Source organism: Gossypium arboreum, chromosome 10 (genome assembly GCF_025698485.1).
Source record: "Gossypium arboreum isolate Shixiya-1 chromosome 10, ASM2569848v2, whole genome shotgun sequence".
Classification (NCBI taxonomy): Eukaryota; Viridiplantae; Streptophyta; class Magnoliopsida; order Malvales; family Malvaceae; genus Gossypium; species Gossypium arboreum.
The window spans coordinates 1,868,149-1,891,579 of NC_069079.1; the positions used below are offsets into that span (position 1 = coordinate 1,868,149).

The following is a 23,431-nucleotide window of genomic DNA, read 5'->3' on the forward strand; positions in this document are numbered from 1 at the left end:
TGTACATTAAAATTTATTCAAATCATGATACTATTACAATTTACCATTAAGTTATTAATAATTTAGACAAAATATATCATACTCAATTGATTTATCCATGATAATAGATTTTTTAGGCATACAATAATTTAAAAATACAATGAATTTTTGGAATGACGGTTGGTTTTTTAATGAGTCGGGTCGTGGGTAAACTAGTTGTATATTTTGCCTAAATTATCAATAAATTAACGATAATTGTAATGATACCGTGATTTGAAAAAATTTTAATGTACAATAATTAATTTAGAGTAATTTTTATTAGAGGGCTAAAATAAATTTTACATAATAGTATAAAACTTTTAGTAGACTTTAACATTTAAAAGGTACTTTCCTAATTTAGAGGTCAAGGTCATTGTTTGCCACTTGAGACCCTCTGCAAGACCAAAGTCGAAAAAATTTTTATGGAGGAAAAATTAAATTGTATATTTTATGATAGTAAAAATATAATTTCACAATTTTAATATCTATATCTTTATAATTTTAAATAATTAATCAATTTTTTATTATTTTTAGAGGGTCAAAGTGTAATTTTATATTTACTAATTTAATTTTTATAAATTTTAAAAGAACAGGAAATTTGTTCATTTTAAGAGAACCAAAACCTTTATCAACCCCTAACTACGCCCTTGCGCTTTTAGTATTAATGTATTACATACTAATCCTATATTAATATATGCCACTCTGTCATTTCATTTATTTCATTAATTGTGTTTTTAAATTAACTAAATTGTGTTATTCTATTATAAGAATATATGTATTTATTTGGAAAAATAATTAATGAAATTACATCATAATAACAAATTGCATTTTCTATTTATTTGGAAAGAGGAGAGGGCAAATTTGGTCATTGCAGATTATATGGTAATGGGGAAGTCATGCATGGCCCGCCGCCGCAGTCATGCACGTTTCACGTAGCACATGCTTCATTGGTTTTCCGAATTTTTTTAAAATTATTTTATAAAATTTTAAAATAATTTATTAAAATCAAGAAAATCATGTTTAAAATAATTATATTGTATTTTGGTTTGATTTTTATCAATTTTATTTAATTTAAATTTAAATTATATTTAAATATATTCAATTAAATGTTTATTCATAAATTAACGAATAATAAATATTCAAATTAAATCGAATTTTATTTTAATTTTTAATTTCCCTATTTGTAAAATATAGTTTTTAAACTTACAAAATTGAAAAAGAGGATATTGGTGAGTGTATAACTATAAAAAATATATATAAATATAAAGAAATACAGTAAGGTTATCAATTTTGTACCGACAAAAACACTCTGTTTCATTAGTAAACTAGAGCAACAAAATATTTGTAAATATTAGTGAATGAATCATATATAAATGGTTTGATTCGGTTTTCAAAAATAAAATTTTGTTATTTTATAATTTTATAATTTTTGTAAGATGTCGACCTGAATTTAATCTAAATCCATCAATTTAGGTTTATTCGATTCATCAATTTTAACAATTATGTTAAATAAGGATCGACATATATATTAGGTTATAGCACATTTATGAAGCGATAAAAATTATATATAAATTTATTAATTAAAAATTTTATGTAATAACTTGATGGCCAAAAAAAATTGTAAGAACTTATGATAATGCAACAATTAAATAAAGTTTTGGTTAAAATAGAAAAATAAAAAAATAGAAGAAAAAAAATATATAGTGTCTTAGATTCAAGTTCCATTATATGTAGGAATAAAAATAAAAGTAAAAGCATTCATGTAATAATATGATTTTGTTTAAAAAAAATTTAATCATTTGTCAACCGAGTTATACTCGGTTAATTCGTAATATCAACTCAATTTTAGAGATTTTCAATTTTAGAGATTTTAAGTATAGTAATATATAATCTTTTTGTGGCTAGTTTTATTTGAATTGAACTAGATCGATTGGTCAGATTGATTAGACCGGAAATTGGCTAGTATACTGGTCTAGACATAGCACATAAATAGTTTTTGAGTGAATCGCACGAAACTAGTAAAAAAAAAATTGAGATAAAAAAACTAATTGTTGATCCCATTTTATAAATCCTTAATTAATTATTTAATTATTATTGAATTTGTAATCTAATCAATTAAACCAAAAATTGATAATTATCTGACTAGTTCAACTATTGGTACAATTAGTAAAATATTCCCTGTGACGAATATTATTTGGATTTTTGTAGCTAATATTATTAGGATTTTTCACATGACATATAGTCACTTTGTTGAGTCTTACAAAAAAGTCAAAGTAGGTAAACGTTTATTAATTTCGGACAAACTTTCTGACATTAATTTGGTGTTTTCATCATTTCCGTTTCAAAACCCTCATTGACTTGCGTAAACTATACTCAAAGTCATTAAATTATTAATAAATATACGTTTTAGTCGCTTAACTTCAATAGTCACAAAATGATCACTAAATTATTCAAAAATTTTCATTTAAGTCATTAAACTATGCGAACACTTTTATTTAAGTTAATGGACTATTAAGTATTTTCTTTTCTAAAAAGTCCAACTAGCATACTCCAAGCAACAATTTGAAAATCGATACAGTAGATCAATACCTATTGATAAATAAAACATATCTTAAATTCAAGTCAATCTGACAAACCAGGTTGAAGATCAAAGAAAAAAACTATATGGATTTTGGTTCATGGACTCATGACGTTTAAAACTATTTCATGAAAAAAATTAAACTGTAGAAAAAAAAAATAATGAGAGCTCTCGATTGATACAAGCTGTGCAAATAGAGAAGGCCATACAACAGTAATTTTAACAGACTAGTGACTTAAATGAAAATTTTTAAATAATTCAATGATCATCTTTTAATTTTTTGAAGTTGAATGACCAAAACGTCAATTTACTAATAGTTTAGTGAGTACTTTATCCTTGGCTTAAATATATCTAAAACCAAACTAAACTCCAACATTTCTATGTTTCTTTTTCTTGCAAATCGGATTCCAACAACTCGAATTTGAGTCGATCACTGTCAAATTGAACTCGAGCAACTCGAACCAATAAAATTCAAACATTTCCTAACACTTAAATCAGATAACCCAGCATAAATAATTTAAACTTGAACATAAAAAACTTGGTCTGAAGCAAGTGTATAAATCAAACTCGTTTGTTACTAGATACAAGGGCTTAATCAAAGCTAGTCGAGCAAACTCGAACAGTTCAGTTTTTATCTCAAATTGAACTCAATCTCTAACATCAATCAAGTTTGAACTGAATTTCGAGTCAAGTTGAAATAACTCAGAATTTTCTAATGAAAAAGACATCAACTAATACTACGCAAATCTCACAAATGCTTAATAGTAAACAATTGAACTTCCTTTAATCTTATTATTGAGAATCAACAATAATAATAATAACAAATGACAGACGGAGTAAGGTTGATATATGGGGTGCGATTATTAGTTAAAATATTGAAGGCTACACTGAAATTTCCATTGTTTAAATTGAAACTGATTATGAAACGAGAGGCATTCGATCGATTCAATCAGATCGGTTTGGATTCTTAAGTCGTAAAAGGACCCGCGACCATCATCATATGAAACTTTGAAGATCAAAACAATGTCTCTATTTAGGTGCAAAGAGAGTAGCCAAACCTTGATCCACAGTTATTTGCACCTTATCATAGGCCATAAGTGGCTTTTGATTACCCTTGTACGTTACGTTTCCCCTTGCGATGACTTCACCATCCGAGTCTATGATCCCTTCCTTCGTTGCGTCCTCAACTCGGGTACCGGGTTCCAAAATGAATGCCTTCACCTGTAGTTTTAGTCATAGAACATAACATGGATAGCTCCATCATAAAAGAGATTTAATAATCTCTGCTATACCTTATGTATGTATCATTTGTGAACTCACCTTAATGTATGTAACATACGGTGATTCGACATGACTCCCATCATTCATATTTGACATCATTGACAGCAAGGCTAATTTTGGCAAGCCCTTAACCATAATCAAGTCCAAATAACCATCTGAAAACTGCGATCACATCCGACAAAGAAAGTAATTGTAAATGTTAGAAACGGAAATCAATCTGAATAGTTCAAACCTCTATTGTAAATCAACAAAACAAAAGTATATTGCATAGATTAAGTTTGGTATGGCTGTGGGTAGAAATCGAAACTGGTAGAGGTGAAACAAGGTTCTGAGCATTGCACATTCTACACAATAGTTATTCTCTCAAAACCTTAGAGCTCCCGAAAATTCAGAAAGAAGCATGAAAACAGTTTTCACCAGATCAACAGGGCATCTATGCCATAGATTATAGAGTGAAAATTTCAATTGCTTCACATTGCATGGTGCGCTAATATATACCCCGTAAAAATGGTAAGAATAAGACAGAACAAAAGAAACATAGCAGGTATCTGTTCTTCGACTTTCTCGTCAGCGGCATTCGGAGAACTAAAATTTGACTGTTGGTTATGAATGAAGCAGAACATTGTAGCGAATTAAGAGAGTTTTTTACGGTTAATATAATAAATTACTATGTTCAAAGTTGAGTGTAAAATAAACCTTTGCATTTGGTGCAGCCATGACATCTTCGCTTCCCCATGGTACATTATGGAGCCAGACAGAAACAAATGGTCCACTAATAGTCCTCCAATGCATGTCCTCCAACTTAACATCAGACCCAAGGTATCCATGCTGTTGAGTTTTCAAAGACTCCTCTTGCTTTGGGCTTTCTTCATCAGTAGGTTTACAATGATAACTCACTGGCTCCCCATAATCTTCAAAGCCAGGAGCCGGCACAAAACAAATACGTCCATTGTAGTACCTCAAATGAAATATTCGTTGAATAGCCTACACAGGAAACACACAAACTATTCCAATTACGAAACCCAAATCATATTAAAGTGCCATACAAGCTGTGCCCTAAAGGAGGCGCAACAGCTATTATATAAACGCGGAGCAGAAAACCAGATAACATGAAGGGACACACGTAGAAATCGAGACGAGCACTCCCCATCCACCTATATTTTTCGGATTCAATGTCTATATCTGCTATCAGACCTGAAATAAAAGAAATCCAAGTAAAAGCTGCAATACTTTTAAAGTTTGTGATCAGTAGTCAAAACCAAATCAATATATTACCAAACTTATTGCCAACAGATCCAGATCAAACGTAGCAAATAAACATGCAATCCAAAGGAGGAATCGACATACCCCAAGCAAGCATCAAGACACTAAAAAACCTCGTTTTCCCTTGCGAGATGGTAGCTACATCAAGCGAATGTTTATAACCTGCCAGGAGTAAAACGTTCAGCCAAGAATTTCTTCACCCAAAATGAAATACAATTTTTTTGCTATTCCCAATGAAATCATAGACACCCGTGTTAACCTCGGATAACAGCAAGAATGGCATTAGATACGCAGCATGGTTCACCTGCTGCATGCAGCAAAGATTTAACCATGCCATTTCCTGTTCCTGCAGCCCCAAAAATTTACTATCAAATCAACACAGCTAAAATAAGTCAGTATAGTTCACCAAATATGGTCATTCCCTCAAGGATAATTAACTAGGGAAAGAGAATCAAAACAACTAGCAATCGTAATGAGGAACCAACACAAACTTAATAGAGCAACAAATCGAGTTTTAGTAGCCTGAGATAAAAAACACACACAACAATCAATAGACATGGCCAAGTAAATATCTTATATGTGCCACATACATTAAACCAACAAACCATTGCAAGAAATTCCTGTGAAACACAACCCAAAGATGAACTTGCATCCTCAAATCATGTCAAAGAAAATTTTAACTTATACTAACATGGCGATAGATAGAAAACGAACCGGCAGGAACCATTCCTATAGGCATGTTTATTGCAGCACTCCAATCTTCTCTTTCAAGCAGTCCATTTACCACCTACTAAAAAGTTACAACAAATACTGACATAAATAAAATTAAAGCCATGAAAGTTTACACTCTATAACAATGCACTACTCAAAACATCAGAATTCAAACCAACCTCAACAAGAATCCCATCTCCACTAACACAGACAATACCATCATATTTTGATAAATCCATAGTTTTGGCAACTTCTTTTGCATGCAGCTGATACTTAGTTTCTGAGAAAATTCATGTAGTTATCATCAAAATCACTATACAATGAACAGCAATTTGCTAAATTAAAACCTCTTTCACCAAAAATCTCTATCTCCCTAGCGATTTTTGAATTGGTAAGCACAATAATACCAGCAATCTAATTCAGTAAAACTTACGATTCCATTAGCATATCGTTCATCGTAAAATTATTAAGTAAAACGAACAATTCAATAAGACTAACAATTAATGTTCTAATTTTCGTTTCTTGTACCAAACCGATATCCATTCCTAGTAATAAGATTGATTAAAACAGGAATATAGTGGAAAAATAAATAATAATCCAAACCTATGACGGTGATTTGAATATCTGCATCTTCAAGGTAAGGTTTTACATCTTCTGAGAAAATTTTAGTGGCGGATTTTTTTCCTCCGAATGGATTCAAAAATATTAATAATCTCTTTGGCCGTCCTGTTTTGATATTTGAACAAAAAAAAATTACGAACAATAATTAAAATTTTACAAAATCTGAAAAAAAAGAAATTGTACCTAGAGAATCAATGTAATCCCTAAGCTTCTGAGACCAGAGTGCGAGTGAATCTTCTGATAGAGGCTCGAACACAAAGCTCTCCCTCACCAAATCTCCCCTGTTCCCGCAACAGCAGATTCCTTCTCTCTCTTCCACGACGGCCTTGATTCGGATTCTGGAACCTTCTTCCACAGCGAATCCGAGTACCTCCTTCTCCACGGCCAAGCACCGTTGACGTTGACCTAAAAACCGGAGCCTCCCGTCGCACGTGAGCGTGAGAGGGACGGCAGTGCCGTTGACTAGGACTTGGTCCGATAGTATAGGGGATAGGTTATCCAGCTGACCACCTTGATCCATAGAGCTGACCGGCTTGAAAGACGGTTCGTATTTGTCTCACAAGTGACAGCTTGTTGTTGTTATTAGTAAGGAGAGGGGAGGAAGGTGGCGGCGAGTTTCGGTCCGGCTTAGAATGGAGAACCGGGTTTAATACGGCATCCTTTTTGTTTTGCCTCTCTTTTTACGTCAAGTTGGTTTCTGGACGTTTTTTTTTTTTCCTTTTTGCTTTCTCTCTCTAGTGTCTTTCGGTTGATTGGACCACGCTCTCACGCGCTAGTTTTTTTGTTTGTGGTCTAATTATGTTTTTAGTACTTTTACTATGTTTTAATTTGGTATAATTTGATTCTTATGTTTTTATAATATTATTGTTAGTTCTAATTTAATAAAATAAGGGTAAAATACACTCAAAGCCACTAAATTATTAGTATGTTTGTGTTTTTGTCCCTCAACTTCAAAAAGATATAAAATAGTCATTGAATTATTTAAAAGTTTCCATTTAAGTTACTGAGATATTTGAAAATTTTTATTTAAGTCACTAGGATTTTTTTATTTTTTTTAAAGTTCAGATAGCAAGATATAAGTGACTATTTGACAATTGGTATGGTGGATCAATACCATCAACGAGTAGAATAACATATCTTTTATCCGAGTCAATCCAACGATCACATTCAAAGATTGGAAAATAAAATTGTTTAGATTTTGATTTGCAGATTCATGACGTTCAAAATTATTTCATAAAACAAACTAACCTATAGAAGAGAAGGGACTGGGAGTTTTCAATTAGTATAGAAAATGTGAACAGAGAAGGTTATACAATAGTGATTTCAACAATCCAATGACTTAAATTATAATTTTTGAATAGTTTAGTGATAATTTTGTAAATTTTTTAAATTAAGTGACCAAAATGTAAACTTACTAATACTTTAGTTATATTGAGTGTAGTTTACTCATAAAATAATTAGTTGTTGTTGTTAATGAATTTTTTAAATAGTCTTAAGCATTTGATTTACATGTAAATCTATTATTGGTTAGACATGGTTGATGGATTTTCACGTAATTATAATTATGTGATCAAATTATAGTACATAAATTTACGTCATTTCCAGTGAGGCATTCGTTATAATGGCACGGCTAAGGCATTCGGAACTTTCTTTTCCATAATTATTCTGGATTAAGTGCTAATATGTGTAGATCGTGTCTAAATTTATTCTAGTTTATATTGTTATTATTTGATTGACAGCAATTAATAATATTATTTGGTTGGATTTGTCTAACTAGAGAAGTAAATTTTGTCAAATTAAAAAAAATCTTAAATTTCAATGTTAAAATTAGAATTAGACCTTGTTTGATTTCTTGCTAGAATAATCTTCATAATTATTAGATTTTTTTCCATTTTGTCAAAATAAAATATTATTATAAATAAGAATTAGCAAGATCCATAATATTATGTTAAATATTTATACATTAACTTTTTTTATCATTTCTAAAAACTAAATAAGAAAATAAATGGAAGGCTAAATATGCCATAAATTATTGTATTATTCACAAATTTAGAATTTAGTTTATATATATATATTTTTAAGAATTTAGTCTCTTTACTGTTCAAATTTCAAAATCAAGATCTAACTGTTAACTTTGTTATTTTTTTTTTGTCAAAATTGTTGGTGTGATATTTTGAAATAAAAAAAAAACCCTCATTTGGTAGCAATTTAACTAAAAAATGACATTGTAATGATCTTGAATTCAACAAAATAATTTTAATAGTGTTAACAGTTCGACCTGAATTTTGAAATTTAAAAAATAATGGGACTAAATTCCTAGAAATAAAAGTACAAAAATTAAATTCCAAATTTTCAAAAAGTATAGGGACTTATAACATATTTTAACCTAAATGAAATGTAACCCATAAAACTGAAAGGGCGCGTGGAGCGAAGCAGAAATGATGAGAAGATGATGAAGCAATTACGCAGCCCCAAGGTGTGCGGGTTCTCGGGACATTACACCTAACTTACTATGAGCTTTGTTACGGCTCCACGCTCCATTAATGGCACGTGTTGAGGACATTCTTTAAAATTGGTCAACTCTACCAACTCTAAATTTAATTTACGGGAATCATCTACTTCATGTTTGGGAGATAAATAAGCTCCGATTTGGAGGGGTTTTTTAATCAATGTTTTGTTCATTATGCAACAATCATCTATCTTGATATGGAGCCCATGAGAAAGTAATTAAATTTTTGAGGGAGTAAACTGTAAATTTCTTGTTTTTGAAAGGGTTGAAATTGGATACTTTATTTTAGGAGAAGCAAAATGTAATTTTGTCACCATATTAACTTAAAATTTTATATTTTTAAAGAGATTAAATTATTATTTTTATCTATTTTAGGGGTTAAGATCTCTACTTAGCCCCTCTAACTCTACCTTTAAAGTTCCGTATTCGATAAATTAAAATGAATTAATTATTAAATTAATTATTAAATTCAATACTTGTGATAATTCAGTTTAATTGAAATTAGTGATAAATTTGACATTAAAACTTGCTACAATGAATTGAGATGAGTGAAAATGAAAAATTATCAATCCCGTCATGTGTGTTGTGTAAAGGAAAATTCGATGTATTGATAGTATATAATTTAATACATTATTGTTAGAGTAAATGATGATATATTGTAAAAAATAAATAAAATAAATTTATTTAATTAAAATTATATATATTATTATCTGATTCACTAATAATATATAAAATTATATATAATCAATACACCAAATATTAGGTTGAAAAGTTATGATTTAACCTTTTTATTCAAAAATCGCAAGTCCCATAAATTTTTTTGGGCATTTTAAAGATCAATTAGAGAAGCCCACATTAAACCCAAACTTAAAGCCCAAATGTTGTGTTTGTTGTTTTTAATGGTAAATTACATTCAAAGGTATAAAATGGTTATTGAACTATGTGAAGGCTTTTATTTAAGTCAATGAATTATTTGAAAATTTTTATTTAAGTAACTGAGTTGTAAAAATTTTTTTCTTTGAAGTCCAACTAGTGAGTTTCAAGCGACGATTCGATAATCGATACGGTAGATTAATACTCATCGATGAGTAGAAGAACGTACCTTATATTAAAGTTGATAAGATGATTAATGTCGAAATTAGAGAAGTAATGTATTTGGATTTTGGTTTGTAGATTTGTGAAGTTCAAAATTGTTTCATAAAAAAAAAAAGAATTGTTGAAGAAAAGTAGAAGGAGAACTTTCAATATTGTTATAGGCAGTACGAATAGAGAATGTCAGTGATTTTAATAACCTAGTGACTTAAATGAAATATTTAAAATAATTTAATGACGATTTTATAACTTTTTAAAATTGAGTGATTAAAACATAACCTTACTAATAGCTCACCCTTATTGTTTTTATTGCAATTGCTTTGAAGTATATAAAAAGTAGTAGAATTCATACCAACCATAAAAAGTGGGTGAGAAAACAATATTTTTTATAATAATTATTTAATCAATTTAAAATGATTATATATTGAAAACAGTAAAATAATTTATTTTAAGTTATGATTATTTATAGCCACACATATTTAATACTCAAACTCGAAAGTACTCAAATAAATAATACAAAATGAGATAAAAGTATCATAAAGGTCTCTGTACTAAAAATTAAATTGCACTTTGCTACTTTTAATCAAAAAGGGGCAAAATAGTCTCCATGTGATGGATAAAAGAGTAATTTGGTCATTTCTGCTATAAATTTCATCCATTTCTACTATTGAATATTAGTATGGTTGATGAAATAACCGGACAGTTACACATGAAATGTCATGTGGACCTCATACTAACATATAAAGATCAGTTTTAAACAGAAAAAATAGATGAAAATTTTAACAAAATGACCAATTTACCCTTTAATCTAATATATAATAATTAATTTATCAATTTTTTAATACAAATGCCTCAATTGTACTTTTACTCCTAGAATGATTTAGAATAAAATAATCAGAACTCAAAATAATCCAAACCCGTAATAATCTGAGTCGGAAAACTAAAACATTAATTTTGAGTTACTAAAACCTTAAAAAAATCAAACTATCAAACCCAAAATTAACTCAGAACTAGAATCAAAACTCCCACTTCCACTTTAATGATATATTCCTTTGCTGTTTCCATTTCAAATAAATTCCTAAAACAGAACCAAACTTTTATAAACAAGAAATTTGATATCAATAAAGATTTAAAAATAAAAAATCGTTTAACATTCCGTATATATTGGCATACATAAGACATACGGCCCTCAACCTTACTAGTAATGGAAAAAGGACAGACAGGTTTATATGGTTTAAAAACTCTCTCATTTGTCCTACTTATATAATTGAAATAATATCAGGAATCTGGTCCTGTTTGTCTCATTGAGAAAAATGAGAACCAAATAGAAAACAAATCAAACTTTCGTTGAATCTTTGAAAAATAATCATATGATTTAAGAAAATATAGTTTTCATGATTTCCCAATGTTGTTTGTTACTACCATAAAACTTGCCTTGAGTTTAGGGGAAGAAGAAAGGCCAAAAAAACGTGAGAAGTGGGAGGGGAAGTTGTAAACAAAAGCAAAAAGTTAATTTTAATAATGAAAAATTTGCCATTTGTCTCAAATTCATTTGTCCAAAGTGACAGCATTACATTTTAGGGTTGACAAGTGTGAGAGTATAGTCAAATATTAAAAAATAAAAAGAGAAAAAAAGGAGACATATGGCTGCTAAATAGTTTTAAAGTATTAAATTATTAATAAATTTATTTTTTGTTCATTCTAATTTTATAAAATTGTTATTGAACTTTTTAAAAGTTTTTGTTTAAATAACTGAGCTGTTAAAATCGCTGCTGTATGGCCTTCTCAATTCGCACCATTTGCACAAATTGAAAGCTCTCATTTCTCTTCTCTTCTATAGTTCAATTTTTTATGAAATAAATTTCAACATCACGAATCTACGAACTAAAATTCAAACAACTTTTTCTTTGATCTCCAATACTGACCGTCAAATCAGTTTGGAAAATAGATTGATCGTCAAATCATCAGTTGGAACTCACTAGCTGGAAGTTGGAACTCACTAGCTGGACTTTAAAAAATTAAAACTTAACAATCTAATGACTTAAATAAAAAGTTTTGAATAGTTCAATGACTTGAATGAAATTTTTCGAATAGTTCAATTACTATTTTTAACTTTTTAAAGTTGAGTGACCAAAATGTAAATTTACTAATAGTTTAGTGATTTTGTGTGTAGTTTGCCCATGATTTTATTAGTATAGATATATCAATGTTAACTTGCATTCTATAGCTCTCATATTTAATTTGAATCCAAACCTATTTGATAAAAAGTAAGAATTCTAACCCGACCAACTTAAACTTGAATTATCTTATACTCGAAATTAACTTAAATTCGAAATGATCTAAATCTAAAATAACCCAATACGAACTCAAAATAACTCGAAAAAATAACACAACATATTTTAAATTTAAGTGATCAAAATAAAAAACAATTTAAACATGTAACGATCTTATTAGAAAAAAAAAAAAAACTTAGACTTCATATTCTGACTTACACGAATCTGAAAGGACAATAAAGTACTCAATTATTATGTTGAATCAAAATTAAACTTGCCACTTTCATCACTTATACCTTAATTATGTACTTTTGGCATACAAGAAAAAAAGATGATGGAATTTTTTGTTCATTGAATCTTTGAAAAAAATAATCATATGATTTAAGAAAATATAATTTGCATAGGTTCCACTATTGCCTGCTACAATCATAAGTAAATTCTTGAAGCTTAATGGAATCATAAATTTTGGTGGGTTAAAAAGATCATTTTACCATTATACTCATATAAAATTTTATAATTTTTCAAAAAGACTTTAAAGAAATTTTATCATTTAAGGGGCAAAGCCATTGCATACTTTTTAGATTTACCAAACGGTCTTAACATATATTATATTACAAGTTAACTAATCATCAACTCAATTGTGAAATAAATGGAAAAATCATTATTATTAGAATTAATTGCACCAAACATCACCAAACTGTGACTCTCATTCTAAATTAGTCCCTAAATTTAAATAATTCTAATTACATCCCTAAACTATTTAGGTTATGTTAATTAGATTATTTCGCTACTAAAACCATTAATTTAATTGTTAAATGACATGCTAGATCTTATATGACATAATTTAAAATAAAAATTTTAAGGAAAAAATAAATATTTTGAAAATAGATGTTTCAAGAATGAATATTTTGAAAATAGATGTTTCAAAAATATTAATTTTGAGGTTTTTGAAACTTTTATAGAAGCTTTATTGTTCTTTCTTCCTTTTTTTTTTAGTTTTTACTTTTAAAAGTTATGCAATAACATTCTATTTTTCTTTAAAATTTTTATTTTAAATTTAGTTACATTAAATTTGACATGTCATTTAATGATTTTAATAACGAAAATACATAATTAATATAACATCAATAGTTTAATACTATCCCATGCAATTAACTCTTGTTTTTACAAAATGATAGAATTTTAAGGTTCAAAAACTCTCGTATTAATAATATAAGTAGTACTGATCCTATTTTTGTCTCATTGAGAAAATTGTGGACCAAATTAATAACAAAACAAACTTTCGTTGAATCTTTGAAAAATAATCATATGATTTAAGAAAATATGGATTGAATGGTTCTTCCACTCTTGCTTGCTACTACAGTGAAAACTTGTTTGTTGGTATTACAAATAAATTTGATCTCAATTTAATTAAAAAGACAAAAATAAATTATTTTTATGAAATTATACTACTAAGAGAATGTTTTTATTCTATATTTTCATATAAAATCAATAAAAAATCCACACATAATAAAATTTGAATCTAAACACAATAATACTTAAATATTTAATTTTATCGTTCCATCCAAAACTTCAGTTATTTTTACCTAATTTTTAATAAATTATTTTTACATAATTTTCATCTACACCATGATGTGGTATAATCTAATATTAATTTAAAATTCTTGATTAAGTTTGATTTCATGAATTAATTAAATACTAACCCGTTATTTTGTTATTATTATAATAATATGCAAACTAGAAATTTATTTGAAACATTACGAGTAGGGTTTTAGACTCCAAAAACCGAGTCTGAATATGACACTTATCTCATTTATAACGTAATAAAAAAATCAAGTATAAACATATATATATATATATATGATAATATTTGAAGTTTACGTGTAAAATTAAAATATTTTTATCGATAATATATTAAATATTAATTTAAAACTCATATTTTATTCAATAACCATTTTATATAGTAAAAAATTTCACAACATTTAACATTTTTTATTTTACTAATATAGTATAAGAATATCCTAAATTCGTTTATAATCTATAAATTATATATAAAAGGGATTTTCAATGCATTCTTTTTATGAAACCTGTCCCAATACACAAATAATGCCTTTTTTTTTAAAGATAATATAAGAACCGTATATTTTAGTTTTAGTCTCTATATTATTCAAAATTTAAAATTTAATTTTTATATATTGATTATTTTAATTTTTATGTCATTGTTAACCTAAATATTTTATTCTAATTAAAATGTTAAAGTACACAAGTAATTACACAATTTTTTTTTCTTTTTGAAATTATATAATAATGGTTTCAATTTTGGTCCTTATATTATGCTCAAATTTAAAATTTAATATTAGTACTTTAATTTTTGAAATAATTTGGTACCTCAATTTTTCAATGCCATTAGTTAATCTAAATATTTTATTTGGATTAAAATGTTGACATATTTTTAAGAATTATCAACACTAATACAATTACCTTTTAAATTCAAGTTCATTACAATTTTAATTTTTTTGTTACATAGTTAATAAGTTTTTTTTAAATTTAATATGTTACATCAGTGAATTTAATGAAACAAATTTAGTGATGTCAACAACTAGAGCTTAAATTTTTTACATCCAAAAAGTGAAGAATTAAATTTATGAAAATAAAAGCATTGGAATTAAATTGAAAATGTACAAAGAGTATGACGACTTATAACATATTTTGACTTTTAAATTTTTACTCTATAATATAGTCTAAAAATTTAATTGATTCAACACCAAGTGTGGTGGTCACGTACTACTTTTCTCAACGTTTATCTGGTAAAAGTAACATAGAGTCCTTTTTACTAATAGTCAAATTACATTTTGGTCCCTCTACTAAAAAATAGGAAAATTATTTTTTAAACAATACAAAGTGATGATTTTTTTAACAAAAATGACCAACTTACTTTTTGATCTAAGGTACAGCGACTAGTTTACACATTTTTTATTAAAAGGACCAAAATGTAACCTAACTCTTACTATAAAAGCCTCCACGGTACTTTTACCTTTTTAACCACCCATATGTTTAACGTGTGTAATTTCTAGTGGATACAGAAAAAAGAAAGAAATCGACAAAGGGGGTACCGGTGCTAGTAGTATGTTACGGTGTACTGTTTTTAAGGATAATAATTTTAAAAGATTCCTTAATCGAACGGCTCTGATTTGATCAGAGGAATGGTATCTCGCAGCCGCAAACTTTAAAGAATCAGCAAATATTATTCAATATACGTTTTGGTAATTTAATTTTAAAATAATTATAAAATAGTCATTGAATTATTTTAAAATTTTTATTTAAGTCATTAGATTATTTAAATTATTGTTGTGTGATCTTTTCTATTTACACCTTTTGTACCGTAGAGGTGAATCTTAACGAGGGGTAAGTAGTGGCCTTCTAAAAATTAAATATTATAAATTAGTATAATGATAAAATTATATTTTAGTCTCAAAAAATTTATAATTTAAAATTGCCCCCTAAAATGATCGAAATCTCTTGTTCTTTTTCTCATTCACAAGTTTATTTATTTTTTCATGAAATAATTTTGAATGTCACGAATTTATGAACTAAAATACAAACAACTTTATTATCCGATTTTTGATACTAACTATTAAAATAATTTGGATCTAAGGTACGTTGTCTCACTTGTTGATGGGTACTAATCTATTGTATCAATTGTCAAATAGTAACTTAATTAGTTACACGTGTATTTACCCAAAATAAAATCGAAACAGTTCCAAACAAGCAAATACAAAGAAGGAAAATTCGTAAGCTTTACCACGAAGCTTCTTTGCCCACAAAATTCCAATTCTCAATAAATTTCATTGACCCTTTTTCTTTTGTTTCCGTTACATTTTCCTTTTGAAAATAAATTGAAAAAAAAGAACAAATAGAGAAATTTGTTTCTCCTTCTTGTTGGATAAATAATTACGAATTTCCCTTTTGAAGAGTAGTGTTTTTCTTTTCCTTTTTCCCTTTTGGGAGTTTGGGTTTTGTTCTTTTACGAAGGAATGTGAAGTTCAAAGTACGAAATGGAAGAAGGATTTTGATTTCAGTTTTTTATTGCTTCTTTTTTTCTCGGCAACCAAACAGGCTAAAGTTATTTGAAAAATGTAAAAGGGGTACGCGAAGAGGTCGAAAAATATGGCTAGAGAGAAGAGATGTTTGGATTCCACGAGCTCTGGACATGAAGGTCCCGCTATGAAAAAACCAGCTTTTGCCAGGTATATATACATACATACATACACACGATGAAATGGGACAATGGCAAAAAAACTCAATTGGTATAGTTGTTATTGAAATAATTTGAAGATTGCAGGTTGGAATGTGTTTTAGTATCGGGTTTTGACAGATTATTAAGGCTTTGATAATATCGATTGGAGAACTTGATTTTTGTGTTAACATATGCAGTGTGATTGTTGAAGCTTTAAAGGTGGATTGTTTGCAGAAACTGTGTTCATCATTGGAGCCTATTCTTCGTAAAGTTGTAAGATTTCTGGGTTTTTATTTGGTTAAAATATGTAATAGGTCTTTGTACTTTTTTAAGATTTGAAATTTAGTCATTTTATTTTTATTTTTATTTTTAGGCATTTAGTTTCATTATTTTTAAGATTTTAAAATCTAGGTCCAACAGTTAACACTGTTAAATTTGTTGGCATGACATTTTGGAATAAAAGAATTACTCACTTGATAGCAACGCAACTAAAAAAAAAATTGTGGTAAACTCGAGTTTAACAAAATAATTTCAATAGTGTTAACAATTAAAGATAATTCTTAAAAATAAAAGTATAAGGACTAAATTTTAAATTTTTAAACAACATATTCTAACTTTTTGAAGCTCTAATGACTTAATTATTGATCATCTTATTTGTAACAATATGAAAATAACAGGTCAGTGAAGAAGTGGAACGTGCTTTAGCAAAACTAGGCCATCCCAAGCTTAATAATGCTAAGTAAGAATTTTTTTTCCCTTGCCTAAAAATCTTGTTTTTTTTTTTACTTTTTAATCCTTATACTTTTATTTTTAAGAATTTAGTGTTTTAATTTTCAAAATTTAAAATTTAGGTCTAATTGTTTACATAATTAATTTTTTGTTAAATTTATTGATGTGACATTTTGAAAAAAACTCACTTGATAATTATATAATTAAAAGAATGACCTAAATTTTAAAATCTGAAAAATAAAACAAAATCCCTAAAAATAAAAAAACTAACTCCAAATTTATATAAAGTAGAAGGACTTATGGATATTTAACCCATTATTGTCTCTGTTATATATGCCTGGATACGTTGTCCTTTCTTACAGTCATTTTCATGCAATTGTCAGAGTTATGCTATTTGCCCAAATCATTGATGCACTTTATTTTTTTCCAACTTTATAGTTTTGTATTATTTTTAAAAAGTAGTGAAAATATTACTTATTTAATATTTAAGTACTTATTGTTGTAAAAAGTGTTTCAGGAAATAAAATTTTTATGTTAAATATTTCAATAAAAATATAAAAAATAATTTATCTTAACTCATTATTAATATTTTAATATATGAAATATGAATTTTAATTTTTTAAACAACTAATGTTAATTATTTAAATATTTTAATTTAAATATATAAATTATATTTTAAATATTAAAATATAACTGTTACAAATTTAAATATATAATGTTATATATTTAAAATAAATCTTAATAAAAAATAATTGTGTATTCAATATAAATATTATATAAAATATATTAACTCATAAATAAAAGTTAAAAACACCATTTGATTTAAAAATACTTCTCTCTAATTTAAAATGTTACTAAAATTTTAAAATCGACTTGAAATACATAATTGACAACAAAGTTGTTTGAACTTGATCGATTAATTGAATTAGGAATTGATCGAGTTATCGATCCGAAGAACTTAACAAAAAAACCAATTGAATCAAATTTTTAATATTTTTTTATAAATTTTATAATAAATCGAACTGATTGAACCGACTAATTGATGATTTAACTTCAACTTAGAGTTGGATTGTGAAAATTGGCACTGCCCATCGGTGTTAAGCTTGTGATAGCATTTCTATATGATATATTTGTGATGCTGTCCATTCATGCAATAATCTATTTTGTAGAGAGTTAAATTTTAGTTTTAATCTCTCTATTATGTTCAAATTTATGATTTGATTTTTATACTTGAAATTCGTATAATTTGACCTTTTATTTTTTTTAACATCATTAATTAGTCAAAATAATTACATTGCTATCTATTTCGATTGAATTACTAACCTGGTTTTTTCTTAAAAGCACTCATTCCAACTCAGCATATCGGCATAAATTTTTTTTGTGTGTGTTGGAAGGAGTATTTTTAAGAAAAATATTTAACAATGTTAATTTTCTAGACGGGATAAATTTTAAAATTATATATGAATTTTGATTTAGTATTCAATTTAATACATGAACTTTGATTTGGTACAATTATACACATGAAATTTTTATTTTGGTTCAAATGTATACATAAAACTTTAATTTTGATTCAATCATACATATTTAAAGAAATAAATATATCAATTATTTTTATATTGTATAAATATAATTATTTATATATACAATATATAAACATAAAATAATGCGATATCGATAATTGTCTATAATCATATACAAAATTGCACATTAAACCAAAATTCATATATAATTTTGAAATTTACCTCTTTTCTGGACTAATTAATAACATTGCAAAAGTAGATGAACAAATTATGCTAAAATATAGGAAGTGAATCCTCAATTCATGTATAATAAAAGGACCAAAACCACAATTTAACAATTGGAAAGTGTTTTTTTTTTTAATTTTTTTTATAACATTGCAATCTGCATGCAGGCCTTCATCTTCTTCCCCTAAACGGATAAAAGGGCACGATGGAAGAAACTTGCAACTAAAATTTAAGTCAAAGCTTTCCCTCCCTCTCTTTACTGGAGGGAAAGTGGAAGGGGAGCAAGGTGCTGCTATCCACGTCTCATTGATTGATGCAAACACTGGTCATGTCGTCACATGTAGCCCAGAGTCCTCGGCCACACTAGATGTTGTCGTGCTTGAGGGCGATTTCAGTAATGAAGATGGTGATAATTGGACTCAAGAAGAATTCGACAGCCATGTCGTCAAGGAGCGTGAAGGGAAAAGGCCGCTTCTAACGGGCGATTTGCAGGTTATTATGTTAGATATGGACTAAAATTCTAATTATCGATATAATTTTATTGTTCGAAGATTAATCAGTGATAAGAAAGCTTAATAAGTAAGATTTTTTTGTCATGTCACGTTCATTTTAAGCCCGACCAATTTAGATAAAGTCTATTCAAATCATTTTGAGTTTTGGTCATTTTAAGTTTGGATTATTTGGAGGTTGAGTCGTTTTTGTTTTTTACTTATAAATTCCGAACAGGTGATACTAAAAAAAGGTGTGGGAACATTAGGGGAACTTACATTTACAGACAACTCAAGTTGGATAAGAAGCAGGAAATTCAGATTAGGCCTAAAAGTTGCTTCTTATTCTTGTGAAGGCATCCGTATTCGAGAAGCGAAAACAGAAGCCTTTACGGTTAAAGATCATCGAGGAGAATGTGAGTTCTTAACTTAAATTACTTGACACCCAAAATAAACTCGAGGGTGAATGAAATCATCATTGCTTCTTTTTCTTTTACCTTATTTCTTGAACAGTATACAAAAAACATTATCCACCTGCATTAAATGATGAAGTCTGGAGATTGGAGAAGATTGGAAAAGATGGGTCGTTTCACAAGAAGCTAAATAAAGCTGGGATCTTCACTGTTGAAGATTTTCTAATACTTGTGGTTAGGGACTCACAAAGGCTGAGAAATGTAAGAATTTTTTTATCTCAACATGAAATCTTTTAAGTCACCATTTCTCTCTTCAACTATACCCAACTTTCAATTTTGTTAATTTTTTTTTCTACATTAATACTTGAACTCTCTTTTTTCGCCTCATTTTATTCTTAAAAATTACTTGCAAAATGGCAATTTTTAGAACGAAAATGATAATTCCTAGTATTAAAGTGAGACATAAAAAAAATTAGGTATCAAAGTAGTAAAATAGATATAATTTGTAGACTAAATCGTGACCTAAACTAAATCGAAATGATTTTGTTCTTGGCTTATGTGTAAATTTACCCCTAAGTTGTACATTTTTTTAATTTTGGTAAAATAAATTTTGTTATAGATTACCTCAGTCAATAATAACATGACATGTTAAACTTTCTTATTGCACATTGTACACATCTGGGGTAAAGAAATAAATTTGATAATTTAAGTATCATTTTTGAAAAAAAAAATTTAAGTATCAATTTTAATTTAAAAATAAATACAAAAAAGGATACAGTTTAGGGGCCAATTTGCTTACTAATCCTTTGTTCTGCTATGGTTTTCTAATTGGTATTTTTGATGCATTTGTTGATAGATTCTTGGAAGTGGAATGTCTAATAAGATGTGGGATTTGTTGGTGGAACATGCAAGGACTTGTGATCCAAGTGGGAAAGTTTATGTTTATTACCCTGATAATTGGAGGATTGTGGGCGTTGTATTTAACAGCATCCATGAGTTCAGTGGCCTAATCGCCAATGGACAATATTGTGCAGCCGGTTCTCTTTCGGACAATCACAAGGTAAAACAGCACGCACTAAACACGATCTAATCTACTCGAACTTGAAGTTTGATCCAATCTTATTTGACTATAAAAAGTTAAAAAAATTTGAATCCAGATTGACTTGAATTAAAAAACACTCGAACTTAAATAATCTAAATCTGTAATGATTTGAATGATCTAAACTCAAAACTAAAATAACTCAAAAAATTTAAAATACGTATTGCCCTGGTCATAGATTAATCCAACCCGAAACCAATCCAATTCCTTGCCTTAATATAATTACATTTAAAGAAAAAAAAAAAAGCTTGAGAAACCTTGAGATGGGTATGTTTTCTTTTTGCAGGTTTATGTGGATGGCCTGGTAAAGAAGGCGTATGAAAATTGGATGCATGTTATAGAGTATGACGCTAAGTCTTCACCAGGCAGTAACGAAGACGATAATACAGGTTGTTCAAAAGCAAATGTTCCAATGGATCTACAAGCTTATCCAAGCCATCACCAGGTTCTACCTAGCCTGTTAGTTCCAGAGCAGCCTCCCATGGATTCTGGTCTGAATGTTGGAGGTATACTATTCTTGTCTGAACATGAAATTGAATTTTAAGGTCTATGTGTGATTTTAGTCCTTTTACTGTGCTAATTTTGAGATTTTACCCCTCTACATGGCATGAGCTTTGTTTTTCTTTATTATGGTTATTCAGTCAACTGAGTTCAACCGATATTAAATTTGCATGCCAATCGAATGGTTAATTTTGACAGTGGTATGAATTTGAACCATCAAATTATGATAAATTGAAGTAGAGAGATTATATTTTAAATTTTATGATTAGTTGAGGGACTAAAACATAGTTAGACCGAATTTTTATATAAAAGATTTGCACATATGCATCATGCATGCTTCTTGTTGACTGTGTTTATTTATCTGTTAATCTGTTTCGATTATGAAGATCCCATGGCTGCCAGTCAACTGCCGATGCAATCACAAAATGCACGTCTCAATGCTCAGACGACTCAGTTAAACGGTGCTTTATTCGCTGAGTTAAACGATAACGAGCTAACTCATCATTGTCCATCTCATTCATCCTCCAAGCCAGGTTTCCATGGCGTTGCCGCGTCTAACATTCCTTCGTTCAAGGCGGAAGCCGACGATTTCTTGTCGGAGGAAGAGATCAGAATGAGAAGCAACGAGGTACTGGAGAACGAAGACATGCAGCACCTGCTTCGTGTCTTTAACATGGGGAGCCATGGCCATGGTGCATCCAACCCTTGTTCATCGAAATACATGCCCACCGCGCCGTCTTTGAACTGTGGTTTCAACAATGAAGAAGCTTTGAGTTCGTCGGGGAAAGCCGTGGTGGGGTGGCTGAAGCTCAAGGCGGCGCTTAGATGGGGCGTTTTCACTAGGAAGAAGGTGGCTGAAAGGCTGGCGCGCCTTGTTGAGTTGGATGAATATTCATAGGCAAAACTTATGGATATGGTGTTGGAATGATCCATACAACTCGAGTACTCAAGTTACAACTATTTCGCGCCAAGTTTACGAAGTGTCGTTTCTTCTGAAACACATTTGATATATCTCGAGTGAGAGTATTATCTTTCAATTCTATTGAAAAGCAATATATGAAGAGATAACGATGGTCGCAGAGAAATAATGGTTTGTCCATAAAAAAATCTCATATTTGTATTTAATGGAATTTAAACCCATGCCCTATAGCTTACAGGGCATTGTTCGGCTAAGTATGGTGAGTGAGACACACCCACTATGTGAAATCCACTTCCGTCACCTCTTCACCTCTTCTTTTCAAGCTCTTTGACTTTTGGCGAAGTTAGGAGATAAAACCTCAGGAGGGACAAAATTGAAAGTGTTGAAAGGTTTATCAACTTTAGATAAATTACAGTTTACAGATTTTTTTCAAAGAAATCGAATATTATTCAACAATAAAAATTTTAAATAAACGAAAAATCAAAAATTTAATTTCGATTTAATCCTAAAAACCAGTAACTCCAGCTCTTTAAAGTCAAATTTAAATTATTGAAATATGAAACTGAGCAAAATTAAAATTGGCCTTAATCTAAAATGGTCCCCTCGTAATACCTTGGAAAAAAAAACTACACTTAAAATATTTTCAACTTAAAATTTATCAGAGTCCAAAACTCTCCTAACCTAAAATGAGGAAAAAATATTAAAATCCAAATTTAACCTGCCTTAAATTAAACCTGAATCCCTCGATTGAGAAATCATTACTATATGTATTCACTGTGGTTTAATTTACCTTATAACGTTATTCATGTGGTATAATGATGGTTCGTGAAATCTCAAATAAATAATAAGTTAATCCGGTTTGAATTTTACAATTATTTTTCTATTAAGAGTTTGAATTTTTTTTAAATTAAGTTTTGAATTTGATTATTATTCTCACTTGGGTCTAAATTGACA

The 23,431-nt window shown here is 28.5% G+C and overlaps 2 protein-coding genes across 4 annotated transcripts; one reads left to right on the top strand and one right to left on the bottom strand.

Annotated features, from left to right (window-relative positions):
* Positions 1–3,354: 3,354 nt before the first annotated feature.
* Positions 3,355–7,197, bottom strand: LOC108487105 (sphingosine kinase 2-like). 3 transcript variants are annotated; one of them, XM_017791340.2, is made up of 10 exons: positions 6,656–7,197; positions 6,455–6,577; positions 6,031–6,131; positions 5,855–5,927; positions 5,400–5,486; positions 5,225–5,302; positions 5,001–5,071; positions 4,574–4,861; positions 3,917–4,039; positions 3,355–3,817 (listed from the first exon to the last, which is right to left on the bottom strand). In XM_017791340.2, exons 1-10 carry the CDS (start codon positions 6,990–6,992, stop codon positions 3,626–3,628), a joined length of 1,473 nt encoding a protein of 490 aa, XP_017646829.1. In that variant the 5' UTR covers positions 6,993–7,197; the 3' UTR covers positions 3,355–3,625. The 3 variants fall into 3 exon arrangements, with proteins under 3 accessions (XP_017646829.1, XP_017646831.1, XP_052876420.1); XM_017791342.2 differs by lacking the exon at positions 6,656–7,197 and having other exon boundaries at positions 5,855–5,930; positions 6,455–6,494; XM_053020460.1 differs by lacking the exons at positions 6,455–6,577; positions 6,656–7,197 and having other exon boundaries at positions 5,855–5,950.
* Positions 7,198–16,114: 8,917 nt separating this feature from the next.
* On the top strand, positions 16,115–22,731 carry LOC108487470 (calmodulin-binding protein 60 D-like). Its single transcript, XM_017791823.2, has 9 exons — positions 16,115–16,593; positions 16,781–16,856; positions 17,261–17,322; positions 19,225–19,549; positions 19,784–19,961; positions 20,059–20,219; positions 20,815–21,018; positions 21,344–21,563; positions 21,945–22,731. Exons 1-9 carry the CDS (start codon positions 16,514–16,516, stop codon positions 22,454–22,456), a joined length of 1,818 nt encoding a protein of 605 aa, XP_017647312.1. The 5' UTR covers positions 16,115–16,513; the 3' UTR covers positions 22,457–22,731.
* Positions 22,732–23,431: the final 700 nt, after the last annotated feature.